This window comes from Perognathus longimembris, chromosome 1 (assembly GCF_023159225.1).
Source record: "Perognathus longimembris pacificus isolate PPM17 chromosome 1, ASM2315922v1, whole genome shotgun sequence".
Classification (NCBI taxonomy): Eukaryota; Metazoa; Chordata; class Mammalia; order Rodentia; family Heteromyidae; genus Perognathus; species Perognathus longimembris.
The window spans coordinates 32,106,363-32,133,411 of NC_063161.1; the positions used below are offsets into that span (position 1 = coordinate 32,106,363).

The 27,049-nt window shown below is 35.3% G+C and overlaps 1 protein-coding gene and 1 long non-coding RNA gene across 5 annotated transcripts in view; one reads left to right on the plus strand and one right to left on the minus strand.

Moving 5' to 3' along the window:
- The window catches only part of Nap1l1 (nucleosome assembly protein 1 like 1), a 31,304-nt gene extending 11,613 nt beyond the window's left edge, over positions 1–19,691 (plus strand). Inside the window, exons 3-16 of one of the 4 annotated variants that reach the window (XM_048359297.1) lie at positions 3,838–3,923; positions 4,698–4,800; positions 9,928–10,069; positions 10,286–10,366; positions 11,536–11,664; positions 12,558–12,629; positions 13,600–13,739; positions 14,096–14,241; positions 14,328–14,347; positions 15,223–15,345; positions 15,954–15,983; positions 16,486–16,536; positions 17,489–17,560; positions 18,216–19,691. In XM_048359297.1, coding sequence (XP_048215254.1) covers positions 3,838–3,923; positions 4,698–4,800; positions 9,928–10,069; positions 10,286–10,366; positions 11,536–11,664; positions 12,558–12,629; positions 13,600–13,739; positions 14,096–14,241; positions 14,328–14,347; positions 15,223–15,345; positions 15,954–15,983; positions 16,486–16,536; positions 17,489–17,524 — 1,159 coding nt within the window. In that variant the 3' untranslated portion in view covers positions 17,525–17,560; positions 18,216–19,691. Of the gene's footprint in view, positions 1–3,837; positions 3,924–4,697; positions 4,801–9,927; positions 10,070–10,285; positions 10,367–11,535; positions 11,665–12,557; positions 12,630–13,599; positions 13,740–14,095; positions 14,242–14,327; positions 14,348–15,222; positions 15,346–15,953; positions 15,984–16,209; positions 16,309–16,485; positions 16,537–17,488 lie in introns of those variants that run through there. The other 3 variants (XM_048359288.1, XM_048359304.1, XM_048359310.1) reach the window with 3 other exon arrangements.
- Positions 568–13,489, minus strand: LOC125361079. Its single transcript, XR_007212876.1, has 3 exons — positions 13,476–13,489; positions 9,894–9,900; positions 568–764 (listed from the first exon to the last, which is right to left on the minus strand). It is a non-coding gene; the product is annotated as an uncharacterized LOC125361079 (long non-coding RNA).
- Positions 19,692–27,049: the final 7,358 nt, after the last annotated feature.

The following is a 27,049-nucleotide window of genomic DNA, read 5'->3' on the forward strand; positions in this document are numbered from 1 at the left end:
TCAAGAAGTAAATGGCAGATAGTCTTTTATTTATCAGGGTATGGGATAAACACTCATCAGAATTTGGGTCCGTGTTCTCTTGTATATATGCTGCCTTTAGGCTATGAGTGGCAGCAGACATTTTAATTATATTGTCAAAAAGTGATTTTCTGAGTACTGCTCATATGGATTGCTTAGCCTTGACCTGTAAAACTGTCCTTGTGGTTCTATGGTTCTGTGTCTTTTCTGGATACCTTCTGTGTTGTTTCTGTTTGGAGTTTGTTGTCCTTTTTCTTTTTTGCTTATGGCTGCCACTACCTACCACTTGCCACACCTCACTTCCACTTTTTTTTTAATACTTTTTTTTATTAATTAAATTTTGTTGACAAGGTATTGTGCAAAAGGGATACAGTTACATAATAGGGCACTGAATACATTTCTTGTGATTTCTTTACACCTTTGTTTTTCTTTCCCTTCCCCAGATCAGGTAGGCATATGTACAATACCCAGTGTACCAAAATCATATACAGGAGCCACGTGGCATACACCAAAGGAAATTCACCCAGAACTTTAAATATAACATGAAAATGTTGACTTTTGCTTGATCGTTTCCGTGTAGACTTTAAGGACTAGGAATCATTTTGTGAAAGTAGCGCTTCTTTGTCATCATGTTTTCTGTGCTGCTGTTGAGATTCAAAGTGATAATTTTTGTTCAGTTGTATGATATTATGTGCATATATAAAAATAACTTTTCTGGAAGCTGCCCTGTTTTCAGATTTTTCCTTCTTTGGGTATTTTTTTTTTAACCCATGTTATGCATTTAGTAGTATACTCTTCTCAGTCTTGAAATCCAGGAGCTTCATTTCTAGGGAATATCCTTGACTGATGTTATTTGCTTATTTCTGTTTTCCCTTTCTGCAGCTTCTGTCAGATGTATGTTGGTCTGTTTCCTAATTATCTCTTGACCTATTTTTCCCATATTTCTCTCTGTGCTCCTTCTAGGCAGAGCTTTAGAAAACTTACTTTCTACTCTTGAGTTTTAAAACCTTATTTTGGTTTCTGATAGTCCCTTTGCTCTTTGTATCTATTTTTTTAAAATAGCATCCTGTTTAATTGATTGTGGTATCTTGTATTTGAATGTTTGTTTTCTCTATAATATGTATAGAGTTTACTCTTTAAGTTTTCTTTTATCCATGTTTCATTCTCAGTGGAATATTTACTTGTCTCACTAAGATAGGCATTAAGCTCAATATGGTTGCACATGCCTATTATCCCAGAAGACTAAGAGTTGAAGGCCAATCTATGTGTGAGACTAAGAAACAAAGGGTGAGGCGATTGCAATTGAGTGGAGGGTTTGGGGAGAGGCATTTGAGAGACTTTTTATTGTAAAACATAAGTGTTGGGTAGAGGGACTTGGTAATTTGCCCATTCTTGTATCTATGAACAGGGCTGGGTAAGATCTGGCTTCCAGTGTTGCAGGAGCCAAGTTAAAAGAGAGCAGGTAGAAACAGGTCTCTGCATTCAGCATTCTGTTCCATACATGTTGTATCTTAAGGACTTTAAATTGTGTCTCAGAGTTCTGAATTTTACTCCTCGCAGAAGAAACTGCCGTATTTCTGCTAGGATTGAAGAGAAGATCAAGGATTTTAACTATTTGTTTTTACTTTTTACATTAAATGTCTTCATTCTATGAATGTGCTTGAATACTGGAGGCTTCCTCCCTGCCCCCCACCTTCAGTATTGAAGTTTGAACTTAGGCATTGTTTACGCTCTATCATTTGAGCCATGCCACATGCCTGCCTGGCTTTTGCTGTTTTGTTTTATTTTTTTTTCTTATGCTCGCCCCCACCCCCACCCCAGGCTGGCTTTGAACTGAAAGCCTCTACATCTTAGTCCTCTTGAGTAGCTGATAAGTATAGTCATAATTAGTGCCCGGCCCTACTATTGTTTCTCCTTTCAAAGATAATTTGGGTTGTCCTCAGTTTTTTCAGTTGACTAGATTTCAGTTCCCCTGTGAAGTTGATTATCCTTTATCTGTTGTCAGCTTTCAAATTTTTGCTACTCTTCTGTACTCTTCTGTCCTTGTTTGTTACTTGTTAAAAATGTTTTATCATTCTAGTAGAGATTTTGGAAGGATTAAATCAGATGAGTTTGTGTATCCTGCAGTCTTAGTCTGAAAGCACCAATTTTAAAACTTTTACAGAAAAGAATAAATTATTATAGCTTGATTTCTCCCTCCCTTACTATTAAATTTTGGCTAAAAGAAACATTGTTCTTGAAATCCAGTCAAAGTCAGAGTTAAAAGGGCTTGAGTAGAAAAATTTTAGATATGTTGGGCCATGTAGTGTTTTGTAATTACCTAACTACTCATGAAGTATGGAAGTAGCCATATATATATGTACATATATATATGAATTAGTTACACATGTACTAGTTAAAACTTTATTCACAAAAACAGCAGTTGGCTGAATTTGGCCATGCAGGGACTTGGACTCAAGGCCTGAGCACTGTCCCTGGCTTCTTTTTGCTCAAGGCTAGCACTCTGCTACTTGAGCCACAGCGCCACCTGTGGCCGTTTTCTGTATATGTGGTGCTGGGGAATTGAACCCCCCAGGGCTTCATGTATAGGAGGCAAACACTCTTGCCACTATAGCCACCTGTTTTTAAAATTGTAAGATATTAAGTAAATGATTAAGGATGTTGAAGGAAGGCCTGCTTCATATTGCTTACCTCTGGATATATATTCAGTGAATATACAACATATATTGAATCAGAAATACTTTAGAAGTAATCTGCATCATTTCTAAAGGCTGAATTTCTTTTCTGGTTGTTAGAAACCTAAACTTGTTTTGTAGTCATTTACACATAAAAATTAATAAATTTCTAGTCCTTATGTTGAAATATGTAATGAAGCCAGGTATAAGTGCTTCACACCTATAATCTCAGGACTGGGGAGACCAAGACAGCAAGATTGTGAGTTCAAGGCCAATCCAGGTGGTATGATGTGACAACTAGCAAAAACTTAGTTATCCTTCACCTCCGTTCTAATGCCAGATGTCTCATCTTCAAAAGACTAGTGTTGATGATTCTTAAGATAATAGAGTATACTACCTTCTTTTTGCCTTCTTTATTAGTTTACCATCCTCCTGGCTTTGCTCTAAACAAGAAGTAGGTTCAGAGAGAGGTTTTCCATTTTTCACTGTGAAGTAAAGAGGAAAGCAAAGTCCAAAGGTAGTAAGTGAGTACAGGCAGGTATGGTTGAACAGTCATCAGGAATTCAGGATCCTTCTGTCCTTCCTAACTTCATCCTTAGTTTTGGGTGCTCATGTTTGCCCTGGTTTGGTCTAGGGTAGTTTCTGAAGGTATAGCCATCAGATCGCTGTTCTAGATGGAAGGAAGAAGGGAACAAGATCATTAAAAAGATAGCTTTTCTACTATTTCACAAAAAGTCTTCCTCAAAGTTCTATGCTACTTCTGCTTTTTAAATCACATGGCCAAAACCTAGCCAGATAGTCAAATCAAGCTGCCAATTTAGGCTAGGAAATGTAGACTTTGACCTGGGTGTTTTGCTCTTCCACATAAGATGATACTATTACTAAGAAGCAAGAATGGAATCAATGGATATTAGGTTACAAACAGTTTTCTTGAGGTTACATTCTCTCAAAACCTACCAAACCACATTTTTAAAGCTTGAATTACAAATTTTATATTTGGCTAGATGCTTTTAAATCAAGAGTTTAGCACTTCAGTTAGGAATTCTACCATTGAAAGAGGCATATTGATGTAGAAAATGAATGTTTTTCTGTATTTTTTTGTAATGGTATATTTGAACTATGGTTTGATACTATGATATTGTAGCAAAGAACAGTCTGAACTTGATCAAGATTTGGATGATGTTGAAGAAGTAGAAGAAGAAGAAACTGGTGAAGAAACAAAAATCAAAGGTATTTGTTTTAAATTACTTCAGGAGCCAGTGGTTGCTGGCATGTGTCTTAGAGAAGGTTAATGAGTACTGTTCCCTTTGAATCATGGTGCTTTGTCCACTGGCTTGTACCTTGAGTTTGGTAACTAGGAAAGGAGCAGGGAGTAAGGAAGTATAGATAAGGATATAATGGCTCACCGGAAGCCACGATTTTTACTCCCTGTTGTCAGAGTGACATGATGTAGCTGTGTGTTTAGCAGCTGGTTCTTAGCTGAATTTGGAGAAGTTCCAGGGCTGGGATTATTTTTGGTAGTGCTGCTTAACAATATAAGTGTATATTTTTATTTTTCTAAAAACAGTATGTTTGTCTATATCCCGAGCCTAAAACTGCACTGTCCTTGAAGTTTTCTGATATGTGTTGTCTGCTTCCTTTCAAATGACTGTCAAAAGCTTAGCTAGACATCTGAATGAAGCTTTGGGCTTCCCAAATGCCAGGTGGGAGAATACAATGTAGTAGGAATAGAAAAAGGATATAGTTCATAGGAATAGAAAAAAGATGTAGTTCATAGCAATTAATTGTGGCAATGGCCTTTGGAATGCTTTATGTCATTAGGAATCAACTTTCCCAAACATTGGGTTTTCCTAGAATACATTTTCTTTAGCTTCCTTTGTCCATTTCTACTCACTATAGCAGCATTATATGGGCCAGTTACAAAAACTTCATGATTGGATTTCCAGTGAACAACATAGTACGTTTTCATAAAATCCTTTTGATGCCCCCTTTTTTTTTTTAAAGCGCGTCAGCTGACTGTTCAGATGATGCAAAATCCTCAGATTCTTGCAGCCCTTCAGGAAAGACTTGATGGTCTGGTAGACACACCAACAGGATACATTGAAAGGTACAAGTTCTCTTTTCCATCCTCCTTGTTTTTCTTTATGTAATCAACATTGCAGGTGTATTTTTAGAAGCCATCTAAGATTATGTATGTAACAGTGGAAATCTAATGTCTGTTAATATATAGTGTAGGATTATGGGGAGTTTAGAATTTTTCTTAGTGCCACTTATTTTTAGAGTTCATCTTCTAAAATTTTAGTTCAAATCCACCTAAAATATATTGATCTTAATCATTCCTAAGATTTGTTTAGAAGTTTGTTTACAATGCACAGAATATGTGGAAATACATACTTCATTTTGTGACATGTCACTATAGCCGGAGTATCTTGTTCAGCTTTTAACTCTGCTTTTTGATTTCAAGATTAATTCAGGTTGATGGAATCTACCCATATCTCTCCTTATTAGCATCTGAATGTTTCCTGGCTCTCTAGGAAACATTGTAGGTCCACAGTGTTTTATTATCTTCTTTAAATTCCTGTCTCCATCCACACAGATTCTTTTGTGATGGTCAGCCTCTCAAGGAACTGTAAGAATTCTGGAATGTGTACATTGTAGGATTTTTAATGTAGGCTATGCAAGCGTAAAGTACTTTTACCCTGATTTCTTGAAGTGGTGTATTGAATGTGCCTAAAGATTGCTTTACCTTCCTGTCACTGCTGTTGGTATGATCCACCTTTGTGGGCTTTTTCTTTTTTTTTAACCAGTCTAGAAGGTATGTCTGTATTTTATTTGTATTTTCTGATTTCTGATGAACTTTGGGCTTCTTTTCATAAAACTTGTGACCTTTTTGGTTGGCTGTTTGCACCTTTTGTCCATTTTCTTGGTGGAATTACTGTCTTTCATGGTTTACAGGATTCCTTATATATTCTAGATGTTATTCTTTTACCAGCTTTTAGTTTGTGCCATTTCTACTGACTTTTTCCATGGACTTAGCTATTAAATCTTTAACATGTTAACAAGTTTATTTCCTAACGGCTTCTATTTTGGAAATTGTTTAGGAAGTCCTTCCTCTTTCTGTCTATATTTTCTATTGACTGTTAAGTAGTTTTTCTTTTACATTTAATTCTTTAATCCTTCATTCCATCTTTGTATTTGGTGTAGGTAAACATCTAGTTTCTTCTTCCCCACTCCCCTCATTTTCAGTAGCTACTTTTTATTTAGTAACTATATAAGCCCCTTCTCCCCAATATGTGTATGCTCAATATCACATATTACCATATAAACACAAGCTTTTGTCTCTGAGCAGCAGTCTTTTATTTTGTTGGTCCTTTTTGTCATTGTTATATTTAGTTACTTGTCTTTGCATCAGGTCTTAATATCTGACAAGGTAAATTTATTTTCCCACCTCAATATCTGTGTTCTTTGTTCATTTGTGTTTTTGTCTCTTCTTTTGTCAGTGTTGCACTTCACTATAGTTGTTGGTATCTGGGAGGACGAGATGCTTTCTTTCACACTTGCCCACTCTAAAACACTAGTCCAAGGTTGGCCTACTCAGACCTACCTGCATCTCACATGTGTTACATTTAGTTACCATAGTTCTCACAAAAACTTTTTTGACTCTCTACCTGATATTTCATGTTCATTGGCAGGCACCCTAACACCTGGGCCATGCCTCCAACCCTACAAAAACTTTAAAAGCACTGAAACTGAATTCATAGATTAACAAATAAGTATATCCTTTTTATATTTCTTTTTCATATATTTGCATTTACTTATACCCCAATTCTGTGTCTTTTGTAGTTTTAGATTTCTTCATAGATTTTTTGGTTACATTCAGTATGTGTGTTAGATGTAGTACTGCTATGGATTTTATTCTATTTTGGTTGTCTGTTAAAGGCATGCAGAGTACTGCTTATTTTTTTAAGTTGATACTGTATCTAGTAACTTTGCTAAAATAATTGAAGTAATGTGGTTGTCTCCTCCTACCCCAAAGAAAGACATTGGAATAATGGCAGTTTTGGTTCTCATCTTCCACATTAGACCATATTTCATTTTTGTCTTTATGCATGCATAGTCTAAGACTTCTAGTACTTGGTTAAACATTAGCAATAAAGACAGGTTATCTTTGACTTATCTACAGTCATTTTGGGAATGAAAGTAGAATTGACCTCATTAAATTCACTGCCTTGTTTTATGTTTTTGCACTGAGGATCAAACACAGAATGTTGCCTGTGTTAGGCAAGGACTCTGTTCTTGAACTAGTACTCTTTAGTTTCTGTTTTATTTTCCAACTTGTTGCTAGGCTAATACAAATGTTCTTTTTGAGCTTTTTCCTTGACTTTTAAGCAGATTATTTAATACCTGTTTAGAGACATGTTTTGGATATCAAAACAAGCCTTGCCTACGTGGAATAAATGTAATCACAATGTATTGTTACAAAATTGTATAGTTAATGGTGAATAGATTCCTGTGCATATGTATGCAAGTGTATAAATAAATATGTATGTGCCTGAAAAACAAGGCTAACTCTCAACTAGTATAAATGCCAAGATTTCAGCTGCCAAAGAAATAAACAGCTGCTTTTATTTTTCTTTCTGTCTGTCTGCATCAGCTTATAGGAGATAGGGGTTAACTATTTGAATGTTTTGATAGAACTCTCAAAAATTTATTTGAGAATGTTGAAAGGGGTGACATTGATCAAGGCACGTTGTATTTGTAAAGTGCTTTACTAAGTGGCGACTCCTTTGTACAACAACTTAAAATTGAGTTGAGATTTTGGAAATCTGGGGGCTACCATTTTTTGTTTATTAAAAAAAATCTAGTTTGTCTACTCAAGTTTCCTTCTAATCTAGAAATGGTGTTTTTTAATTTATTTTGTGCCAGTCCTATGGCTTGAACTCAGGACCAAAGTGCTATTCCTGAACTTCTTTTGCTCTGCATTCTATAGCTTAAGTGATAGACCCAAATCTAGTTTTTTGGTGTTTAATTAGGGACTGGCTCCCAGCTTTTTTGGTGTTTGATTGAAGTTAAGAGTCTTAAAGACTTTCCTGCCTGGGCTGGCTTTAAACCATGATCCTCAGATTTTAGCCTCTTGAGTAGCTGTTACTCAGTTGCCACTTCTGTCATATATATCAGCTTTTCTGCCTTGTGTTTTTCATGCTGTCTTATGGGAGAACTTTTCAACCTCATGGACTTCTTATATTTAGTCGGCTATGTATGCTGTTTTATCTTGTTTGTTGACTGTTTTAGTTACCATATCCCCTTATCTTCATATATATTACTATTTCCATGGTTTTAGATTTATTGATTTTTTTCTTTCATATAGTAATGTTCTTCTCTACATGTATTTGCATTCTTTAAATAATGCTGTCTGGTAATGCTAGAATCTTTTCATAGAAATTGTATTACTCAAATGTGTGATTACTTTGGTCTTTGAGCTCAGGAATAGTGGGAACTATCAGGTGTATGTATAGGTGTGTGCAAGATTACATATACATAGTACCAATACCTACAAGACCAATGAGTATTGGGAGATAAATGAAGGTGAGACTGGTCTATGACAGTTTTATGGAGTTCAAGGAGAAATTCAGCGAATGAACCTAAGTACATCATAAGTAATCTTACTTTAGATACAAAGTTGGCTGACAATTCTAGGCCATTATCCTGAATTACTTTGGGAGAGTCAGTCACTCTTTGTTGTCTGATTCACTATGCCTATATTGAAGGGTAGTGACCTAGTTGCACTTTCATAGATTCTTCAGGTTATCTCTAGGAACCCTGGTATTGGGCTCTTATACATGATGAAGGGGATAGGTAGAAATTGATCGATTCAAGGGGGAAGAGCTTTAAAAGCAAAGCTTTTGTAGTCTCTTGTAACCTGTTTCACGTTTTGTTAACTACATCTAGCCATTTCTGCCTAGCGTTTAGCTCACTCTATACCAGTTACAGACAGTCGCTTAGGAGGGATAGAGGGGTGTAGTTTTCTTTCTTGGTTCAAAAGTTTAGTGTTGCTATGGAGTGAGAGAAAAAGGCAGGAGCTCATGTTAGTTTACCACTTTGACAGAAAGAAAGACTGTTTTAAACATTTTTTTTTTTTTGCTTTGTTTTGCCAGTCCTGGGGCTTGAACTCAGGATCTGAGTACTGTTCGTGAGCTTTTTTTTTTTTTGCTCAAGGCTAGCACACTGCCACTTGAGCCACAGCACCACTTCTGGCCTTTTCTGTTTATGTGGTACTGAGGTATTGAACCCAGGGCTTCATGCATGCTAGGCAAGCACTCTACCACAAAGCCCTATTTCCAGCCCCATGTTTTAAACTTTTAATTGTAAGAAATAGAAAGTTGATCTTTGGGTGTTTTTTAGAAAAAATATTTAATTTTAACTGCTTTCAGGTAGTAGTTAAGTAAGTTACTGGTTTGAAAAACTGTTTGCCATATAGGAGAATAAGTCTTTTCTAAGCAAACAGATTGCTTTTAAGAATTGGCTAAGTTAAAAAAAAACTTTAAAAATTGCAAAATTTACCTAGTTGCTTCAAATTATGAGTCCTTTGAGGATGAACCCTTTTGGGGGGAGAGGCTAAGAGAGGGCCTAAAAATGAGTGTTGCCAGGAACTGGTGGCTCACACCTGTAATACTAGCTACTCAGGTGGCTAAGATCTGAGCATCACTGCTCAAAGCCAGCCTGGGCAGAAAAGTTCCTGTGAGACTCTTGCCTCCAAATAACCACTCAAAAACCAGAAGTGATCCTGTGGCTCAAAGTGGTGGAGAGCTAGCCTAGTAAAAGAGCTCAGGGATAGCTCCCAGGCACTGAGGTCATGACGCCCTGCTACCGTCCAAAATAAACAAATTAATTAATTAAATGTGTTTCCTTCTTCATAAATCTTACATAATTTCAAATTAAATATACAGGCTAAAATCTAATGTTAGAAGATACTTTTCTCATCCAAATATGTTTTCCTTTTACATTAGATAATACAGATAAAATGTCAAAAAATAAAAATTTAATCATTTTACTTCATAAACAAGGTTGCATTTTATAGTTGCAAGGTCAGAAACACTGGACTTGACATTTAAATGTATAGTTGAATCAGATAGTAAACTTATTTACTTATCTTATGCTTCATTTTCATTGTGAAAAAAGAACTATTAATTCATGTTTTACTTTGATGCTATGTAACTGTCTTCTGACCTTTCAGTTTGCCTAGGGTAGTTAAAAGACGAGTGAATGCTCTTAAAAATCTTCAAGTTAAATGTGCACAGATAGAAGCCAAGTTCTATGAAGAAGTTCATGACCTTGAAAGGAAGTATGCTGTTCTCTATCAGCCTCTATTTGATAAGGTAATACTTCTAATTTACCTAAAATTCTGTAGGACAAACTTTTAGTAGATTTCATCCTTAAACCTCTGACTGAGTGGAAAGTAGAGATAGTTGGAAAAATGTCAATAGTCAACATTTTGGTATTCATTAGTTTAATACATAAAGGTCCTGAATATGAGAAGCTTGAATGCCAGTGTTTTTATGCGAGCTTTTTTTCCCCCCTTAAAATTATTTTAGCGATTTGAGATCATTAATGCAATTTATGAACCCACGGAAGAAGAATGTGAATGGAAACCTGATGAGGAAGAAGAAATTTCGGTTAGTATCAACTTCATGTGTGATGAAAGAACCTTACACGTTGTCAGAGTATTCACATTTATTGAAAGGTTACACAGTGTCAATATAATAGTTAGAAACCAACAGTGGTGTGGGTGTTTTGGTTTCTTTTCTTTTTTTGGTCTTGGTCATGGAGCTTGACATCAGGCCTGAGTCCTGTCTCTGAGCTATTTTGTTCACTCATCACTTGAGCCACAACTATATTTCTAGATTTTTTAGTAGTTTATTGGAGATAAGAAGAGTCTCATGGACTTTCTTACCTGAGCTGGCTTTGAACAGTGATCCCCATATCTCAACTTCTTGAGTAGCTAGGATTACAGGCATGAGGCACTGATTCCCAGTAGAACAGTGGAGTTTTTATACCTAGGAAATTAGTATTTTCTTTTTAAGATAGATGAAACAGGTCAGTCACCATTTGGCCAGTTACCATCTGTACTCAAAGTTACCTTTCCCCTCTGCATTTTATATTAATCATTCCACACTTTTATAAATTGTTCTCATCTTTTAAATGACTTGTTTACGATGAAGACAGTTGTGACAAATGTACAGGGCTGTAAGGTGACCCTGCTTCTCTAGGATTGTCATTTTAATGTTTGATAAAGACAATATAATCAACACAATATTTTTATTAACAAAAGTAAAACAAGGACAAATGAGTTTATTGATTGTTACTATGCTTGTCTTTGTTTTTACTGTTCATGAAGTATTTTCCCCCTTCTTGCTAAAATGTTTTTACCTACAATTATTAGCCCTAGTGGGGAGCAGTGTGATTGTTACCATAATTTTTGATGCATTTAAGATTTGGAACTGATAACAATCTATACACAATTAAACTAGAACTTTGGTTAGAAGTTAATTTTTAAGCAGGAATGAGGCCTGGAGCAAAGAACTATAGCTTTCTTGGTACTCTACTACCTGATTTACTAGTAGGACTAGAAAGTACTTGGCGTGACCAGCCTCTGGGCATAAAATTCTTAGGTCTACCTCTGGAGTAGTAGTGGCTGGTATTACAAGCATGTGCCACCACAAGTGGTAGATTTATTTTGTTCTATAAACCCTAGGCCATTGTCTATAATTTAAGGAGATGTATAAAGGTTTATTGAAGAGATGTAACAGGTATTCAGTAATAATATATGCTGTTGCTTATCAAGGAGGATATGAAAGAAAAGGCCAAAATTGAAGAAGAGAAAAAGGATGAAGAAAAAGAAGATCCTAAAGGAATTCCTGAATTTTGGCTGACTGTTTTTAAGAATGTTGACTTACTCAGTGACATGGTTCAGGTAATTTTACTCTTAAAAACACTGGTTTACCTGAAAGGATGAAATCTTACATGGCTAGGATAACTAGTTTGTTCAGTGTTGATTCCTAAGAAACTGTTACTTAAAATTTTTTTGGAAGTTAAAGTCTCTGTAGAAGGAAAATTACAGCTTGATTAAATTAAAAGTAATAATTGGATAATAAAATAGCTTCATTGGTAATCGATCACCGCTGATTAGTACTTTCTCATAGCTTTTGTATTTTCATGTCTATGTGCTTAGTAGTGAGACAGGATAGAAAAATAAATTATAGTTTTGTTTGTGCTATCTATATCCTTTCAAAATACCTTTCAGTCTGAACTGATCCAGAGAAAATTAGCATCTCAAAGAATACCGCAAAGATGTTTACTCATTCACGACTATCTTGTTCTCTGGAAAACCAACACACATGTAACTTCCTTTGGGGAACTTAGCATCAAGTCCTTATTTCTTGACCCTCTACCATCTATCTATGTTAATAGTAGTTACTACCCTGCCTTGCGGTTGTTGGAAATTACATCAAGAAAAATAACGTGATGACTTCTTACTATATTTCTACTTAAGCAAAGAAGAAAATGAATAAGAATCTGTAATTAAAATCAGGAAGTGTTTTTAAATTGCATGCTTTTTCGACTTGTGTTTGTGTTTTTCACGCTACAAACCTGATGATTTAGTTCTGTGTCTAGTCACTTTTTCTCTATCAGTGGCAGTAGAAAGCGCAATGTGAAATTGATTTAGTATAAGCTATAACTGGAAAGCAATTCTTAAGATTCATAGTTACATATAATTTTGTGTATATGTTAGTCATCTAGTGTTTGTAGTGTTTGTAGTAACAGTGCCATGTTTAATACTGTTTTGTTTTGTTTTTTAATTTCAAGGAACATGATGAGCCTATTCTGAAGCACTTGAAAGATATCAAAGTAAAGTTCTCAGATGCTGGCCAGCCTATGGTAAAAGAACTTTATGAGATATTTAAACATTTATTATGTATCCTTTTATATTACAGAAATGAAAAAATTGAAAATAGATGCCATTCAAAAGTTAGGAATGGAAGTTAACTGATAATTAGTATTCTTAACTGTAGCTAGTACTTGGATATTGCTACTTGTGATGCTGTAGTTTGTTCCTTTTCTTTGTGAACTTAAAGCTATTTTAAAATCATAATTGTTGATCAGAGTAATGTGGAAAAAAATCAGTGGCAAGCTGGGTGCCAATGGCTCACGCCTATAATCCTAGCTACTGAGGAGGCTGATAATCTGAGGATATTTGTTTGAAATTTCCAGTTAAGCATCAAAAAGCCAGAAGTGGAGCTGTGGGTCAAATGCATAGTGCTAGCTTTGAGCAAAATAGCTTAGTGATAGTGCTCAGGCCCCAATTTCAAGCCTCAGCTCAGGACTGGCGTGTGTGCGTGCAACACACACACACACACACACACACACACACACACACAAAAGGTAGCAGGAATCATAAATAGATATTTAAGCTATTTTAAAAGTCATACCTGGAAGATACAGAAAGCAGATGTTAGAGGATCCTGCTACTCATCTGTGAGGAGAGATTACTTATGTCAGCTATAGCCAAGATAGGCTGTGTCATGGTCAGGTTCTAGTCTCATTTATATCTTTACAGGGAAAGGTGGCAAAGCAAGGGGATGTGGTCAGTTGAATGTAGGTGTATTTAGCCTAAATGTGTTGCAAACTAAAAATACAGTCATAATTTGTACCTTGTTTTGCTTTTTAATGTAATTTGAGTTTGCTTTGTATTCCTGTTATTCATTTTTTTTCAGAGTAAGAAACATTTTTTTAAAAACAGAATTTTATAAAAGCCATTTGATTTTGTAAAAGCCATATATATGAAGCTATAGTATACTGAAATGCATCATATAAGCATTTTAACTTGTATGCTTTTTTGTTTTTTTAGAGTTTTATCTTAGAATTTCACTTTGAACCCAATGAATATTTCACAAATGAAGTGTTGACAAAGACATACAGGATGAGATCAGAGCCAGATGATTCTGATCCTTTTTCTTTTGATGGACCAGAAATTATGGGTTGTACAGGGTGAGTTACTTGTACTACTTTAGCAGTGTTACATGTTTTGGATATAAGACATTTCAATGAAATATTGTCAGTAAACTTTTCAGACATTTTCCTAAAATTTTTTTTTGGGCCAATGAGTGTAATACACTTTTCTACAAAGGAGTGAACTATTCACTTTATTATTATACTATGTTTTGTTGCTGGTTGGAAACATTTGTTAAAGTTTTGTTACGAATAAATTTTGCTTTTGGCACTATTATAGAAAACATGTGAGTCATTTATCCACTCTGAAATTGAAAAATAGGTGAAGAAAAAAAGTAGAGCAATTAAATGTGCTAAATTATATTGAAGAGAGATTTTCCTCTTTGTTTTACAAGGTGCCAGATAGATTGGAAAAAAGGAAAGAATGTCACTTTGAAAACCATTAAGAAGAAGCAGAAACACAAGGGACGTGGGACAGTTCGTACAGTGACTAAAACGGTTTCCAATGATTCTTTCTTTAATTTTTTTGCCCCTCCTGAAGGTAAGTAGTGTTTGGGTATTTATAGTTTCATTTTAACTTTCATTGGATTCTTTCATTCATCTGGATTTCTTGTCTCTATTTTGCAGTTCCTGAGAGTGGAGATTTGGTAAGTTGAATTGGTATTGTTACTTTAGATGGAATTATACTTACTCCTAGAGTATGGGATAGAGTCTGTTAGTATTCTTGTCTTTGGGTTTATTATTTTTTAAATTTCCCCATGTTGAGAATTGAAGTGACAGCCTCATAAATACTAGGCAAGTGTTCTTACCACTATCAATTTATGGATCTGAAAAATTGTTCCTTCAAAGTGATGCTGGTCCTTCCCTGAGAAACCCTGAAATGATCAGCTACTTTCCTTTGATATAGAAGAGTTTTTGTGAGGAATTTATTTTTTAAAGTAATATTTCCTTCCTTGATATGAAAGCAGAATGTATTGAGTCATTTACTATTTACTAAACTCCCAGAGAGCCATCTTATGGTTAGAATGTGTGTTCTTAGGGAATCAGGGTTTCATATTGTGGCTGCATATTTATATGGTGTACAACCAAGAACTAGAAATGTTTCTGCCATGTATCATGCAACAAAGTTACTTTTATATGTTACTGCTTAAGCTAGAAAAAAATTGATTGATAGCCAGTTAGTTCTACATGCAGATATGCTAATTTTAAAATGGCATCATAAACAAAAGTAAATATGAAAGTGTATCATGGTTTGTGTAGTTATTTATTTTTTGCCAGTCCTGGGACTGGAGCTTAGGGCCTAAGCACTGTCCCTGGCTTTTGCTCAAGTACTTTTGCTCTAGTACTTGAGCCACGGCCACTTATGGCCTTTTCTGTTTATGTGGTACTGAGGAATTGAACGCAAGGCTTCATGCATGCTAGGTAAGCCCTCTACTGCTAAGCCACAATTCCCAGCCCATGTAGCTATTTTACATGTCAAATTTTGTTATTTTAAATTTTATTTTTTCTTTAAAAAAAATAGGATGATGATGCTGAAGCTATTCTTGCTGCAGACTTTGAAATTGGTCACTTTTTACGTGAGCGTATAATCCCAAGATCAGTGTTATACTTTACTGGTGAAGCTATTGAAGATGATGATGATGATGTGAGTAAATACGAGTCCTCCAGTCAGATAATTTGGTGAGGGCACAATAGCAAAAATTAATTGAGAAGTTAGACTTATTAAAAATAGGCCATAAGATAATTCAATGTTAGGCTGAATACAATAATCTTATAACTTTTGAATATTCAGTAAATAGGTTATTTGAGTTTATCTTATTTTTTTTCCTTTAAAAGAATTATTGTCAACTTAAGTGATGCGAGGGTTATGTTCTTGACCACACAAAACAAACTATTTTTGTGCTTAAGATAATATTTATTTAGGTGGCATAGAATTTTTATTTAAGAAAATACTATATAATGGTTAAGTAAAGTAGGCTGCCCTTAAATATTTTGCATAGTAGGCTTCAAATCTTTTGTGTAATACATTCAGACAAAAAGTCAAGCTAGTAATATACAAAGAACTTTTATAAGTAATCAAGTTATAGACATAGCTCTGAGCCAAATAATTTCCTACTGCTAGTGTGTGTTTTAGTTTATAATGTCATTATAGGAGCAAGATTTATCCCCCCTTTTAGATTTTTGTGTTGAAAATGAGTGTACCGCTATTCTTAATTGTATGTTATATTCACTGACACTGTTTTCTCTTTGCAGTATGATGAAGAAGGTGAAGAAGCGGATGAGGTAATGTTTACCAAATGAGCAAATAACTCTGTATAAGATATTCAGAAACAAAAGTAAATGACTTATGTATTTCTTTGCTATAATCATTATTCTGTGATTTGGGATAAATTTTGGAAAATATGAATTTAGAATTCTACAGCCAAACAATGTATGTATAAGGTTTCAATAAATAATTGCAAAACTCAGCAACTTTTTTTTTATTTCAAATAATTTTGTTCTGCTGCAGGGTTATCAGCTCTTTGAAGAAGTCAAAAGCTGCAGTAAACTTTTTCAACGTTGGCTGCAGTAAATCTTTTCAATAAAAGCTGTCTGGATGTGTCTTGAATTGTGTTGGGATATTTTTCATATTAGAAGCTTTCAAATTAAATTGTATTATCACCAAACTGTAATCATGAAAATCTCTTGACCCATAGAATAACTTATATTAAATTTCCCCTACACTACGAGCCAATTTTTCCTACTATGTACCTACTTCATGGATGCATTTTGAACTTTAATATAGGAAGGGGAAGAAGAAGGAGATGAGGAAAATGATCCAGACTATGACCCGAAGGTGAGCAAAATTAGTGCTGTTTTTATTTTAAAATAAGAATAGAAAGATAACCCCCCCTACCACTACCTCAGTTACAGTCAAGTCAGTAGGAAGCATACAATGAATGTTTGTATAGCTGGGTCCCTCTTCCTCCCACCTCCTCATTTCCCAAGTTACCTTAAACAGTAAACCAACAGTTCGGTGTATCTTTCCCGAGAAATATTTTGTGATTTTTATATTTTTTTTTGGTAGCTTTTGGTCAGGTACACCTAACAAAATTTTAATGGTACATTATTTTCGATATAGCAGTTTTTAAGCATCAAAATTTATTTTCCATCTTTGGTTGTTTTCTCTCCAGAGGAATGCCAGGTATTAAGAGGTCTGAATTGCAGGCGTGTTTGGAGACTTTGGAGGAGCAATCCTGTTGTTAAGTTTTTCCAACCACCACTATTCTTAGTCTCTGAGTCTATAATTGCTGAGGATTTTAATTTGTTGTAAAGGCCTTTGTCTTCAACAAAATTTGTATTAAATTAAATGACCAGGATTCATATGGATTGAATTTTCCTTTTAGTTTCTTCATTTCTTAGTGCTGAAAAAAATATCCAGAAGGTACTCTAACCAGTGAGCAAGAAATAAGAGTAATTTAAAATAACATATTTTGATAGTTATAAATTAGTCTTACAACTAAACGTAAATTGAATTAGTATCTTTAGATTGTCATATCCCACCCACTATGTTGCATACACTTTTTACAAATTTGTTTTTATCAGTGTATAATAGTTTCATTGTGGTTCTCACATATTCATACTATAACACTCAATCCCTATTTATTGTGTTACATTTTATGGCGTTCTTCAGTGTGAATATTGGGCATTATTTTAGCATTTCAGTGCATTGTATATATTTGAATAAATCGTCCTGAAGACATTGAAGCAGGTAGAAGATAGATTGACTTCTTGTTTTCCTTTAACAGAAGGATCAAAATCCAGCAGAGTGCAAGCAGCAGTGAAGCAGGATGTTTGTGGCCTTGAGGATAACCTGCACTGTAATAGCCTAAACACAACTATTATTTACTTCTAGCCTTATGTTTTTGTATTTTCTTGGTAGACTTAATTTTTTTTTAAGGAAAGAAATCGACATTTTAAAGACAAATTTGTTCTAGCATTTTAACTAGTTCCTGTCCCATCAGTTGAATGCACGGATTGTCTCATGCATGTCCATTTGTTGATGCAGTTTGGTTCTTTGGGAATATTTTCATCATGTAGCTCTTGGAATACAACCATGAAAATTAACAACAGTTAAACAATTTTTTTTTGTTTGGCTATTTTCTTTTCCTAAAGAACCAAGGGTAGTGTTTCACCTGGTTGTAGGATGACTTTTAAGTTCGCTTGCATTAATTGTGCTTTTTATTATATTGTTACAGAAATGCAGTGACTTAATACTACTAAAACAGTATCATTAAAAAAAAAACCTTGTGGTTAAGAATTTCCAGTAATAAGATCAAACCCAGTAATTGTTAGATTATTCATGGATTTTTGTATTTTAGGTGATAGAGTTAATTATAAAGAATTCTGACTCAATATATATATGGCTATTGGTTACCACAGGGAGGTGAATAAAACCTAGAATCTTTAGTCACTAATACTATTGAAGAGTACTTTTAAAACTTCCATTAACTAAGCATTTTTTCTTTGTGGTAGGATCTACCTTCTGCTTTCCTGGAAAGGATGAATTTACATCATTTGACAAAGCCTATTTCAAGTTACTTGTTGTTTGTTGGCTTATTTTGTTTTTTCAGCCTAAAATAAAAATGTCAAATACAATTTTAGTTCTCACAGGATAATGTCTTAATTTTGTACTAATTCATGTGAGCAGCAGAGACTTAGCTTAAATTGAGAGTTCTTAGTGTACCATATTATTGAAAGGAAGGAGGAGGCCAACTTTGGAAGAGGTGTTAAGCTGTGTTATAAAAGAAAGTCTTAAGTTATGTGTTGAGTTTTTTAAAAGGAAAAAGTTATGTTTCATTTCCTTTGGATTAGAACTTTAACCTCTTGTTTATTCTTAATGCTTCAGTATGAGAGTCATTTACCAATGCTTCTGTTTACTATGTATTAAAATGGGTAGTACTGTTTACTTAACTACCTCACAGATGTGTTAAAGCATATTAAGTTTAAATTATTTCTGAATCTCATTAAAAGCTCAAAAATTTGGGCCTCTTCTTACCACAAGTATGATAGTCAGCATTTTTCTAGGCTTTGATAATTAAACTGGAAAATGAGGCTTACCTGTTTTGGATCAGGCCAAACAGCATTCCTTTTCATGTTCATGTGGCTCTTATTTTTACTGAAAATGGATGGAGTGGGTCAGCTATTTCAAAAGGCCCAAGGATTTTTTTTCTAGGAATTTTACATGGCTGTATTGTAGTAAATACTTCAGAGATCATGGGGATAAGGGTTTTAATAAGGCCATTTTCCAAAATAGGTTGGTGCCATTAAGTCTGACTTACAGAGCCACATTTAAAATACCTCAGGCTAATTACTGTTAATTTTGGGAGGTGAACTTTTTTTTTTTTGACAACACAGAATTGCAATGTAATTGAAGAAGGTCTAGAGTTCCTGTTAAAAAATTAAGTTCATTTTTTTTTTAAAGAACTTTCTTTTGACAAATTTCACATTAAGGTCTTAGAATGTAAGCACATTTGTATATAGTACTATCCATACCTCTTCCACAGATTTTAACTACTGGAAATCCTTAACCAATTTCAATAGGGTTTTTTTTTTCTCTTTATTTTCAAAATGATTTGATTGCTTTTGTTAGTCATTCTTTGCTGATATTTTTTGTAATTTATAGTTCATCTAAACAGCTTTTTTCTGAACATAAAAGTTTGTAACCGGAAGATAGAATCCCATTTTTAATGAACTTACAGAAGTAGGAAAATCATTCCTTTTCATTCCTTTAGGAAATAGCTATTGCCAAAGTGAAGAGGTAGATTATATTTCATGATGTTAAATACTGGGGATGTGTTTGGCAGAATTGTTTTCTTTATAGTTTCAAGAGATGTCAGTGTTCATTTATGCCATTTCTTCAGTTCCAAAATGGTTCTCTATTCCATACTAGAAATTTGAAATATGTAACTTGAAATCCTTAATAAAACTTGGATTTAATTTTATAAAATATACTGTTGACATTTGAATTTTTTAAAATAGGAATATGCTTTTTTTGAAGATTGGAAAACCTGTCTAGATACTTTGTGTTTAGACCACTAGTGACCAGTAAATCTGAATAAATTAAGAGTAACCTCCCTGTTAAGTGGAGTTGGTTATTTGAAGACTACAAAACCATTCCATAGTTTGTAGACAGATTGTATTCTTTCCTATGAAAGTCTATTTCTTATTTAAGAGATGGTAAAATCCCATATAGTCATAAAGACTTTGAAACAACAAATCTTAAGACTCATTTTGTCATCTTTCAAATATGGTAAGTGAGCAGAAAACATCAGTTCCATACATTGATAATTTGTGTCTGAAAGTTAATCCATAATTCTTCGATGGAGTCCACCAAATATTAGGTGTGAAAACATTGTTTGAAATTGGTGTATTGGTACTTAAAGAAAAATGGGATTCTACCTCTATTTCTTTTTAGCCTATTTAATAACACGTGAAAATAAGACAATAGATTTGATTATATTTTAAAAATTATTCTATGACCAGGTTAATAGAACAACCTGGTAGTGTATAAGGCCCTTGAAATAACTGAAATAAGTTTGTCACTAGTTTTTAAGGCAGTATGAACTTGTGATTTTATCTGGGCTGCAGGCTATTCCCTTATTTACAATGGTGAAAACTAGAAAACCTTATTCTGAAAACCTTACACGGAACAAATATTAAGCCTAATCAAATGCTATGATTTTATGGCTTGGTTTAAGATTCCTTAAAAATTTTTTTTTTATTGTTACCTCCTTGTTTTTCACCCCCCCCCCCCCGTCTTTCAGCTTGAGTCCATTTTTTGTGAGTTTATCTTATTTTTAAAAACATTTATATTTTGATTATTTAAATGAGGCCAAATACTATTTTATATGTACAGAAGCATAATTTTCTTTGTAGGAACATTAGAAAAGGATATATATCTATTGTTTTTCAAACATCTGCACCATATGTATCCATACTCTAATTATGAGCTCTATTTTGTTTTGAAAATAAGTTCATAATTTGTCATTTGAAGCAGTCTTCTGAAAAATAAATGTCCCTGACAATGGTTGAAATCATGGTGAAAATAATCCACTACATGTATACTGATGATTTTTATATACTGGTTTAAAAATTCAGACAAAAATATAACCTGGGGGCTGGGAATGTGGGCTAGTGGTAGAGTGCTTGCCTAGCATGCATGAAGCCCTGGGTTCAGTTCCTCAGCACTGCGTGTACAGAAAAAGCCAGAAGTGGTGCTGTGGAAAAAGAAGCCAGAAACAGTGCTTGGCCCCGAGTTAATAGAAATAGAAACATCCTTGGTATTGTGAAATTGTTTTTTATTGATGAGAAATTTGTATGAGAAACTAATTGATGTAGTTTATTTCCTTTCAGAATAGCAGTATATTAAGTATCTGTTTATTCCATAGGATTTTAGCTTTAAGATGAAAATTGACTAAAAACCTTAAGTATAAAAGAATTGAGACATAATTTAGGAATAAATTGATGGGAGGAAATAGTTCATTTTCATGTTGAAGGTGGAGAATTTCTAGTTTTTGTGGACGTTTAATTGATTTGAAGAATATTTTGAAACTCGGCAAATTTTGTATTAGGATAAAAGCAATGCTTGTTAATTTCTTATGTTTAAGGGAAAGTAGGAATTGGTGAAGCTTCAAGTGCCAGAAGTTTGACATCTTCAGTGGTTTTCTACCAGGAAACCAAAGCTTGATTGAGCTTTTAACAGGATGAATGGTATTTGTAAGGTGGATTAGCTGGGGAAACAAAGACAGATGAGATAGACTGACAAACTAAACTGGATTGTTGTTGGGGAGGGAATCAAGAGTAATAAAGGTGTTTGGATTCAATTTTAGCTGCAGTTTATCCCCTTAGTCAAAGTCCATGATGCTATGTTTTTTTCCCCCCAAACTGAGGACAGAACTTGGCCTTGCGCGGCCTTGCGCTCGCCAGGCAGACGCTTTTCCACTGAGCTGGATATCTTTTGTTAATACTGTAACCTTAGCTCCAATTCTGAAATTAAACACATAGTAACTGGATATAACCTTCATAATAATAAAAAAGGTAGTAATTGAAAAGTTGATTGCATATTATTTTGAAAGTGACAAGAAAGTTTAATAACCTTAATAAAGTCATCTCTAGGGTTTTAATAACAATGGTTTTTACCCCAACCCTGATCTGTATTTTTTATTTTATTTATTTATTGATTGATTGATTGATTGATTGATTGCCAGTCCTGGGCTTTGGACTCAGGGTCAGAGCACTGTCCATGGCTCCTTTTTTGCTCAAGGCTAGCACTCTGCCACTTGAGCCACAGCGCCACTTCTGGCTATTTTCTATATACGTGGTGCTGGGGAATCGAACCTAGGGCTTCATGTATATGAGACAAGCACTGTTGCCACTAGGCCATATTCCCAGCCCCCTGGTCTGTATTTTTTTTCACTACATAAAATTCATTTTTATATAAAAACGTATTAACACCCTCACCTACTTTTAGATCAGTTAATTTATGAACCCATTCTCTTGTAGAATACACATTAGCATTGAAACAGTTTAAAGAAATGTAATGGCTATCTACAAAATGTTGCAATTGTTGTATTCAACCCATATTTTATGTGTTTGCACATATAAAAGGAAACTAAAAAAAGTCTTCAAACTTTATGTTCAGCAATTTTTTCCCTAGAAAAGTACACTTGTCCATTGCTATGCTCTTATAAAGGACATTAGTTTCAAATAAAGGAAAAAACAACTAAGGTACTAGGATAATAGGTAACTGCTGTTTTAACAGCATTTTTACATAAAACAATTTCAACTGGCATGCAAGCAACTTTTATTGTCACACCTGTATTTAGGGAAAATCACACCCATTTTACATAAAAACATCTCAATACTTGTGCTGCGGTAAGCTCAGAGCGTTTCTTTAAAAAAAAAAAAGCAGTGTGAATGGCACATAAAAACTTCTTTATAATTAACTGGAATTCCTGATCATGAAGTAGGCACGGGGAAATCCAGTCTTTAGGGCTTTGCTCTCTGGAAGAACACCTTTAAGTATATTTTAAAAACTTTAGCATCAGGCTGCTGAAGTGCTTGACAAAAATCTAGGGCGTCATGTATATGAGATGAGCACTCTTGCCACTAGGCCATATTCCCAGCCCCCTGGTCTGTGTTTTTGTTGAAGTTCAACCAGCTTGGACCAGAATTCCCTCTCCAGGACCAGCCAATGATTCACTGTCCCAAAGTTTGGAAAGTTTTACTGAATTAGTTTGACCTCTTGGGCATGGTTTATTGGCCCTGGAAGGCAAATTAAAGGTACCTATCAGTCTATATAACTATGACTTTAGTGGGCTACTTGAGTTGGCCCATCGTTAACTTTTTTTATTTGGTTTGGGTTTTTGTTTGGGACCTAGGGCTTGGACTCAGGGCCTGAACTCCTTTGCTCAAGGCAGTACTCTACTACTTGAGCCACAACTACACTACCTCCCTGGTGGTGTTTGGAGAAAGGAGTTTCTGGGGCTTTTCTGTGCAAACTCTTTGAACTGAAATCCTCAGATCTCAGCCTCCTCAGTAGTCACTGGCATCCAGTCTCAATCTTTGATATCATGTTTCATCTTCCATTTTATTTTTTTTTCCCATCACTCATAGCACTTATATCCTTTAGTCTTTCCCATTTCCCACCCCCAAGGACTTCAATACATTAAAGTCTTCCAGGGAATGGGAAATCAGTTGTCTTTAGCTATTCTGTCAGTATGAAGTGCGGGCATATGTCAGGAGTCTCTTCCCCAAGTGCTGTTTGGACAGCTGGAATCCCGAGTTATAGATGATCCAATCCATTCTTTGGAGATAACTTGTGGTAGCTTTATTTGAGGAAGAGGAACAGCCATGCTGCAGGAGTGGTAATAGGTTGGAACCAAGAGATAAAAGCAGAGCTAGGTCCCCCTGCAGCAGTAGTAGAGCACTTGATTTCTTTCATTGTGTGAACACTGCTTCCTAATAAAAGTTTGACAAGCTGAATAAAAGGGTACATGCATTTACTTTGTTATATAATTACAAAGGACCTATGAACATATTAAGCCTAAACCTATCAAAATAGGCCTATTTATAGGGCTGAGAATGTGGCTTAGTGGTAGAGTGCTTGCCTAGTACGAATGAAGGCCTGGGTTCAATTCCTCAGCACCGCATATACAGAAAAAGCCAGAAGTGGTGCTGTGGCTCAAGAGGTAGAGTGCTATCCTTGAGCAAAAAGAAGCCAGGCTCAGCACTCCGGCCCTGAGTTCTAAGCCCTCAGGACTGGCCAAAAACAAAACAAAGGTTTATTATAATTACAAAGCTTTATCCTCTGAAGCCTGGTTACTGAACAGAGTGATATCTTTTAAGACAGGATTAGGTATTCTACATCAGTATATTAAATCTTGAACTTTAGAATTGCAAACTATCCAGTCACAAAGTTTTTGTGACCATTCTCATTTTACCCTAGCCTACTTTCCCATATCCAATAAAACTTGCAAAATGCTTTTTCATCTAAAACCATATCCCTTCTCAAAAAATAAATTCTCATACTAAATGCCTAAGTAAGTTCTTACTCAGATCAACACTCAGCATCTTGCCAACATTTGTTCACTATTCACATGTAAACAGATTTTTTTGTCTTGCAGACATATACTGTTTACCTTCTTGATGCTGTATTTTTCTCAACATGATTCTTCTGAACAACATAATGAACCAAAACTAGAAATCTTAGAATGTAATTCACTTTTTCCACTGCTTAGATTTCCTTGCCTAGCATGCACGAAGCCCTGGGTTCGATTCCTCAGTACCACATACACAGAAAAGGCCAGAAGTGGCACTGTGGCTCAAGAGGCAGGTAGAGTGCTAGCCTTGAGCAAAAAGAAGCCAGGGACAGTGCTTAGGACAAGCCCCAGGACTAGAAATTTTTTAAAAAGTTATTTTTGTGCAGGTCATGGTGCTAGAACTGAGCTTTTTTGCTTCAAGGCCAGTATTCTACAACTTGAGCCACAGGTACATTTCCAGCTTTTTGGTGATTTTGAAAAATTGGAGATGGGATTGGAGGTGTGGCTCAGTTGGTAGAATGGTAGCCAGTGAGCAAAAGCATCAGGTGTATTGAGTTCAAGTCCCAGTCTTGGACCTAAAAGAGTATCACAGTCTTTCCTGCCTGGGTTGGCATTGGACTGTGATCCTTCTGGGTAGCTGTGATCACAGGTGTGAGCCACCAGGGCCTGGCTATTAAAAAAAAAAAAATCTTGGTTATATTTCTTGTTTCAAACTTTTATTACCCCATCTTCAGCTTAACACTGACAGGATATTGGGGATAGCTGAGATGGATATTTCTTGTGAAAGCAGGTATGATTCTAAACTTAGGTTAGGCCATTTATATAAATTTCAAAAATGGATGGTAAATCTGTTACCATCCTGCCCACTATGAGCCTGGAACCTTTAGTAAGCTTTGGAGATGAACAACCCAGTCTTCTGAATTGCATTTGTCTACTTCACCTTATAAGTCTACCTTTCAATTCCTGCCATCATGCTTTTGTTGTTTTATTGACTCAACAGAGAATCCTTTTATTAAATTCCTATTCTTGACTCTAGTTCTGAACTAGTCTTGCCAGTTCAAATCAGTCTTGTTTTCTAGCTTGTGACATATTAATGGGACATTGTTACTTAACAGCAATTTACTTTAATAATAATTCTGGGGTATGATTATTAAGGATTAGGAGTTGCTCGACAACATGACCATGTGCATTCTCCCTGCGTAAAAAGTGCACAGACTACAGATAAGAACCACCATTTTGAATTTTTGACTCCCATTTCCAAAATGGGAAGCAGGAAAATGTTTTTCTTTTTCTTTTCTTTTTTTTTTTTTTTTTTTGGCCAGTCCTGGGCCTTGAACTCAGCACTGTCCCTGGCTTCCTTTTGCTCAAGGCTAGCACTCTGCCACTTGAGCCACAGCGCTCGCTTCTGGCCGTTTTCTGTATATGTCGTGCTGGGGAATTGAACCCAGGGCCTCATGTATATGAGGCAAGCTCTCTTGCCACTAGGCCATATCCACAGCCCGGAAAATGTTTTTCTTGTTACACTGTTACATTAAAACAAATCCTTTCTGCAACTTCAAAAAAATCCAGGTTATGAATTGTAGAGTTATAATCTCTTGTAGGATCTGACACATTTACTTGTCCCATAGATGCTTATGGCAGAAAGATCTGAGTCCAATGAGGTTAAATTGTCATTCCAGATGTATCCCACAGAATTGTGATAAAGGACAAGCAAGATGTCCTTATGGAAGGCTTTGTCCATGTGGCTATCAGTCAAGTATTTGAGTTGCAAACCACATTTGTCTTATGGAGGCTGCAAAAGGAAATTTGGTGTTCTTCCTCTTTTAATAATGGACAGAATTGAATGCTGTTAAGACAGGTAGTGCTATAAACAAACTTCACCAATTCCATTGAGGCTCACTGGAACATTCCTCTGCCATCCCTGAATGCCACTGTTGTCCTGTAGAGGGAGCAGTTTGTGAAAGTGCCTTTTGAATTACCTTCCTCAGGCTTTTGTCATATAACCCTTAAACCTTTTAAGTTTGGGGGCCAAGCCAAACCCCTGCACCACTTCACGCATTTTTGTTTCTTGCATAGGTCTAAAACATCACAGGATGTATTAGAAGGATTTAGGATTTAGGAAAGTAAATCAGTGAGCACATAATGGGTAAGTGGCACTCAAGATTGAGTGAAAGGAGTAAGAAGTTGAAGGCATGTGAGACTTCTATGAAAGGCTTTCCACTCCAGAAAAAGGAATCTCATAAAACGAATGGCAAGCAATTCAAAGTTTCCTGTGGTGTAAGACGCTAGTAGTGGGCTGGGCATGTAGCTCAAGTGGTGGAGGTTTCAAGGTGTTGGTTTGATCCCCAGTACTACAAAAGAAAAATAAAAAGGATCAACTAGTTGGGTCACTCTGAAGGATGTTGGTGAGTGATATAGAACTGGGCTAGGCTGTCTACTGGATGGATAGAAATATCAAACAGCTGATCAGCATCGTTTGGTCCACCAATACACTGGGAGTCATACCCAGGACTTCATTCTAAGGCAAGTGCTCTAACATGGAGCTACAGCCCCAGATAGTACTGATAGAACATGAAGCACCCCTTTGCTGGCTACTGTTCAGCTGCGTTATTACACAAGTTGGACACTAGGAGGCATCAGCTCATCACTTACTGAGGCCACAAGGAAAAAAGCCAGACTCTCAAGAAATCTAGATACTACTGTTAATATTTAACCTTCTGACCCAATTTCTGGAAGTTGAATTCTTTTTTTCTTTTTTTTTCTTCC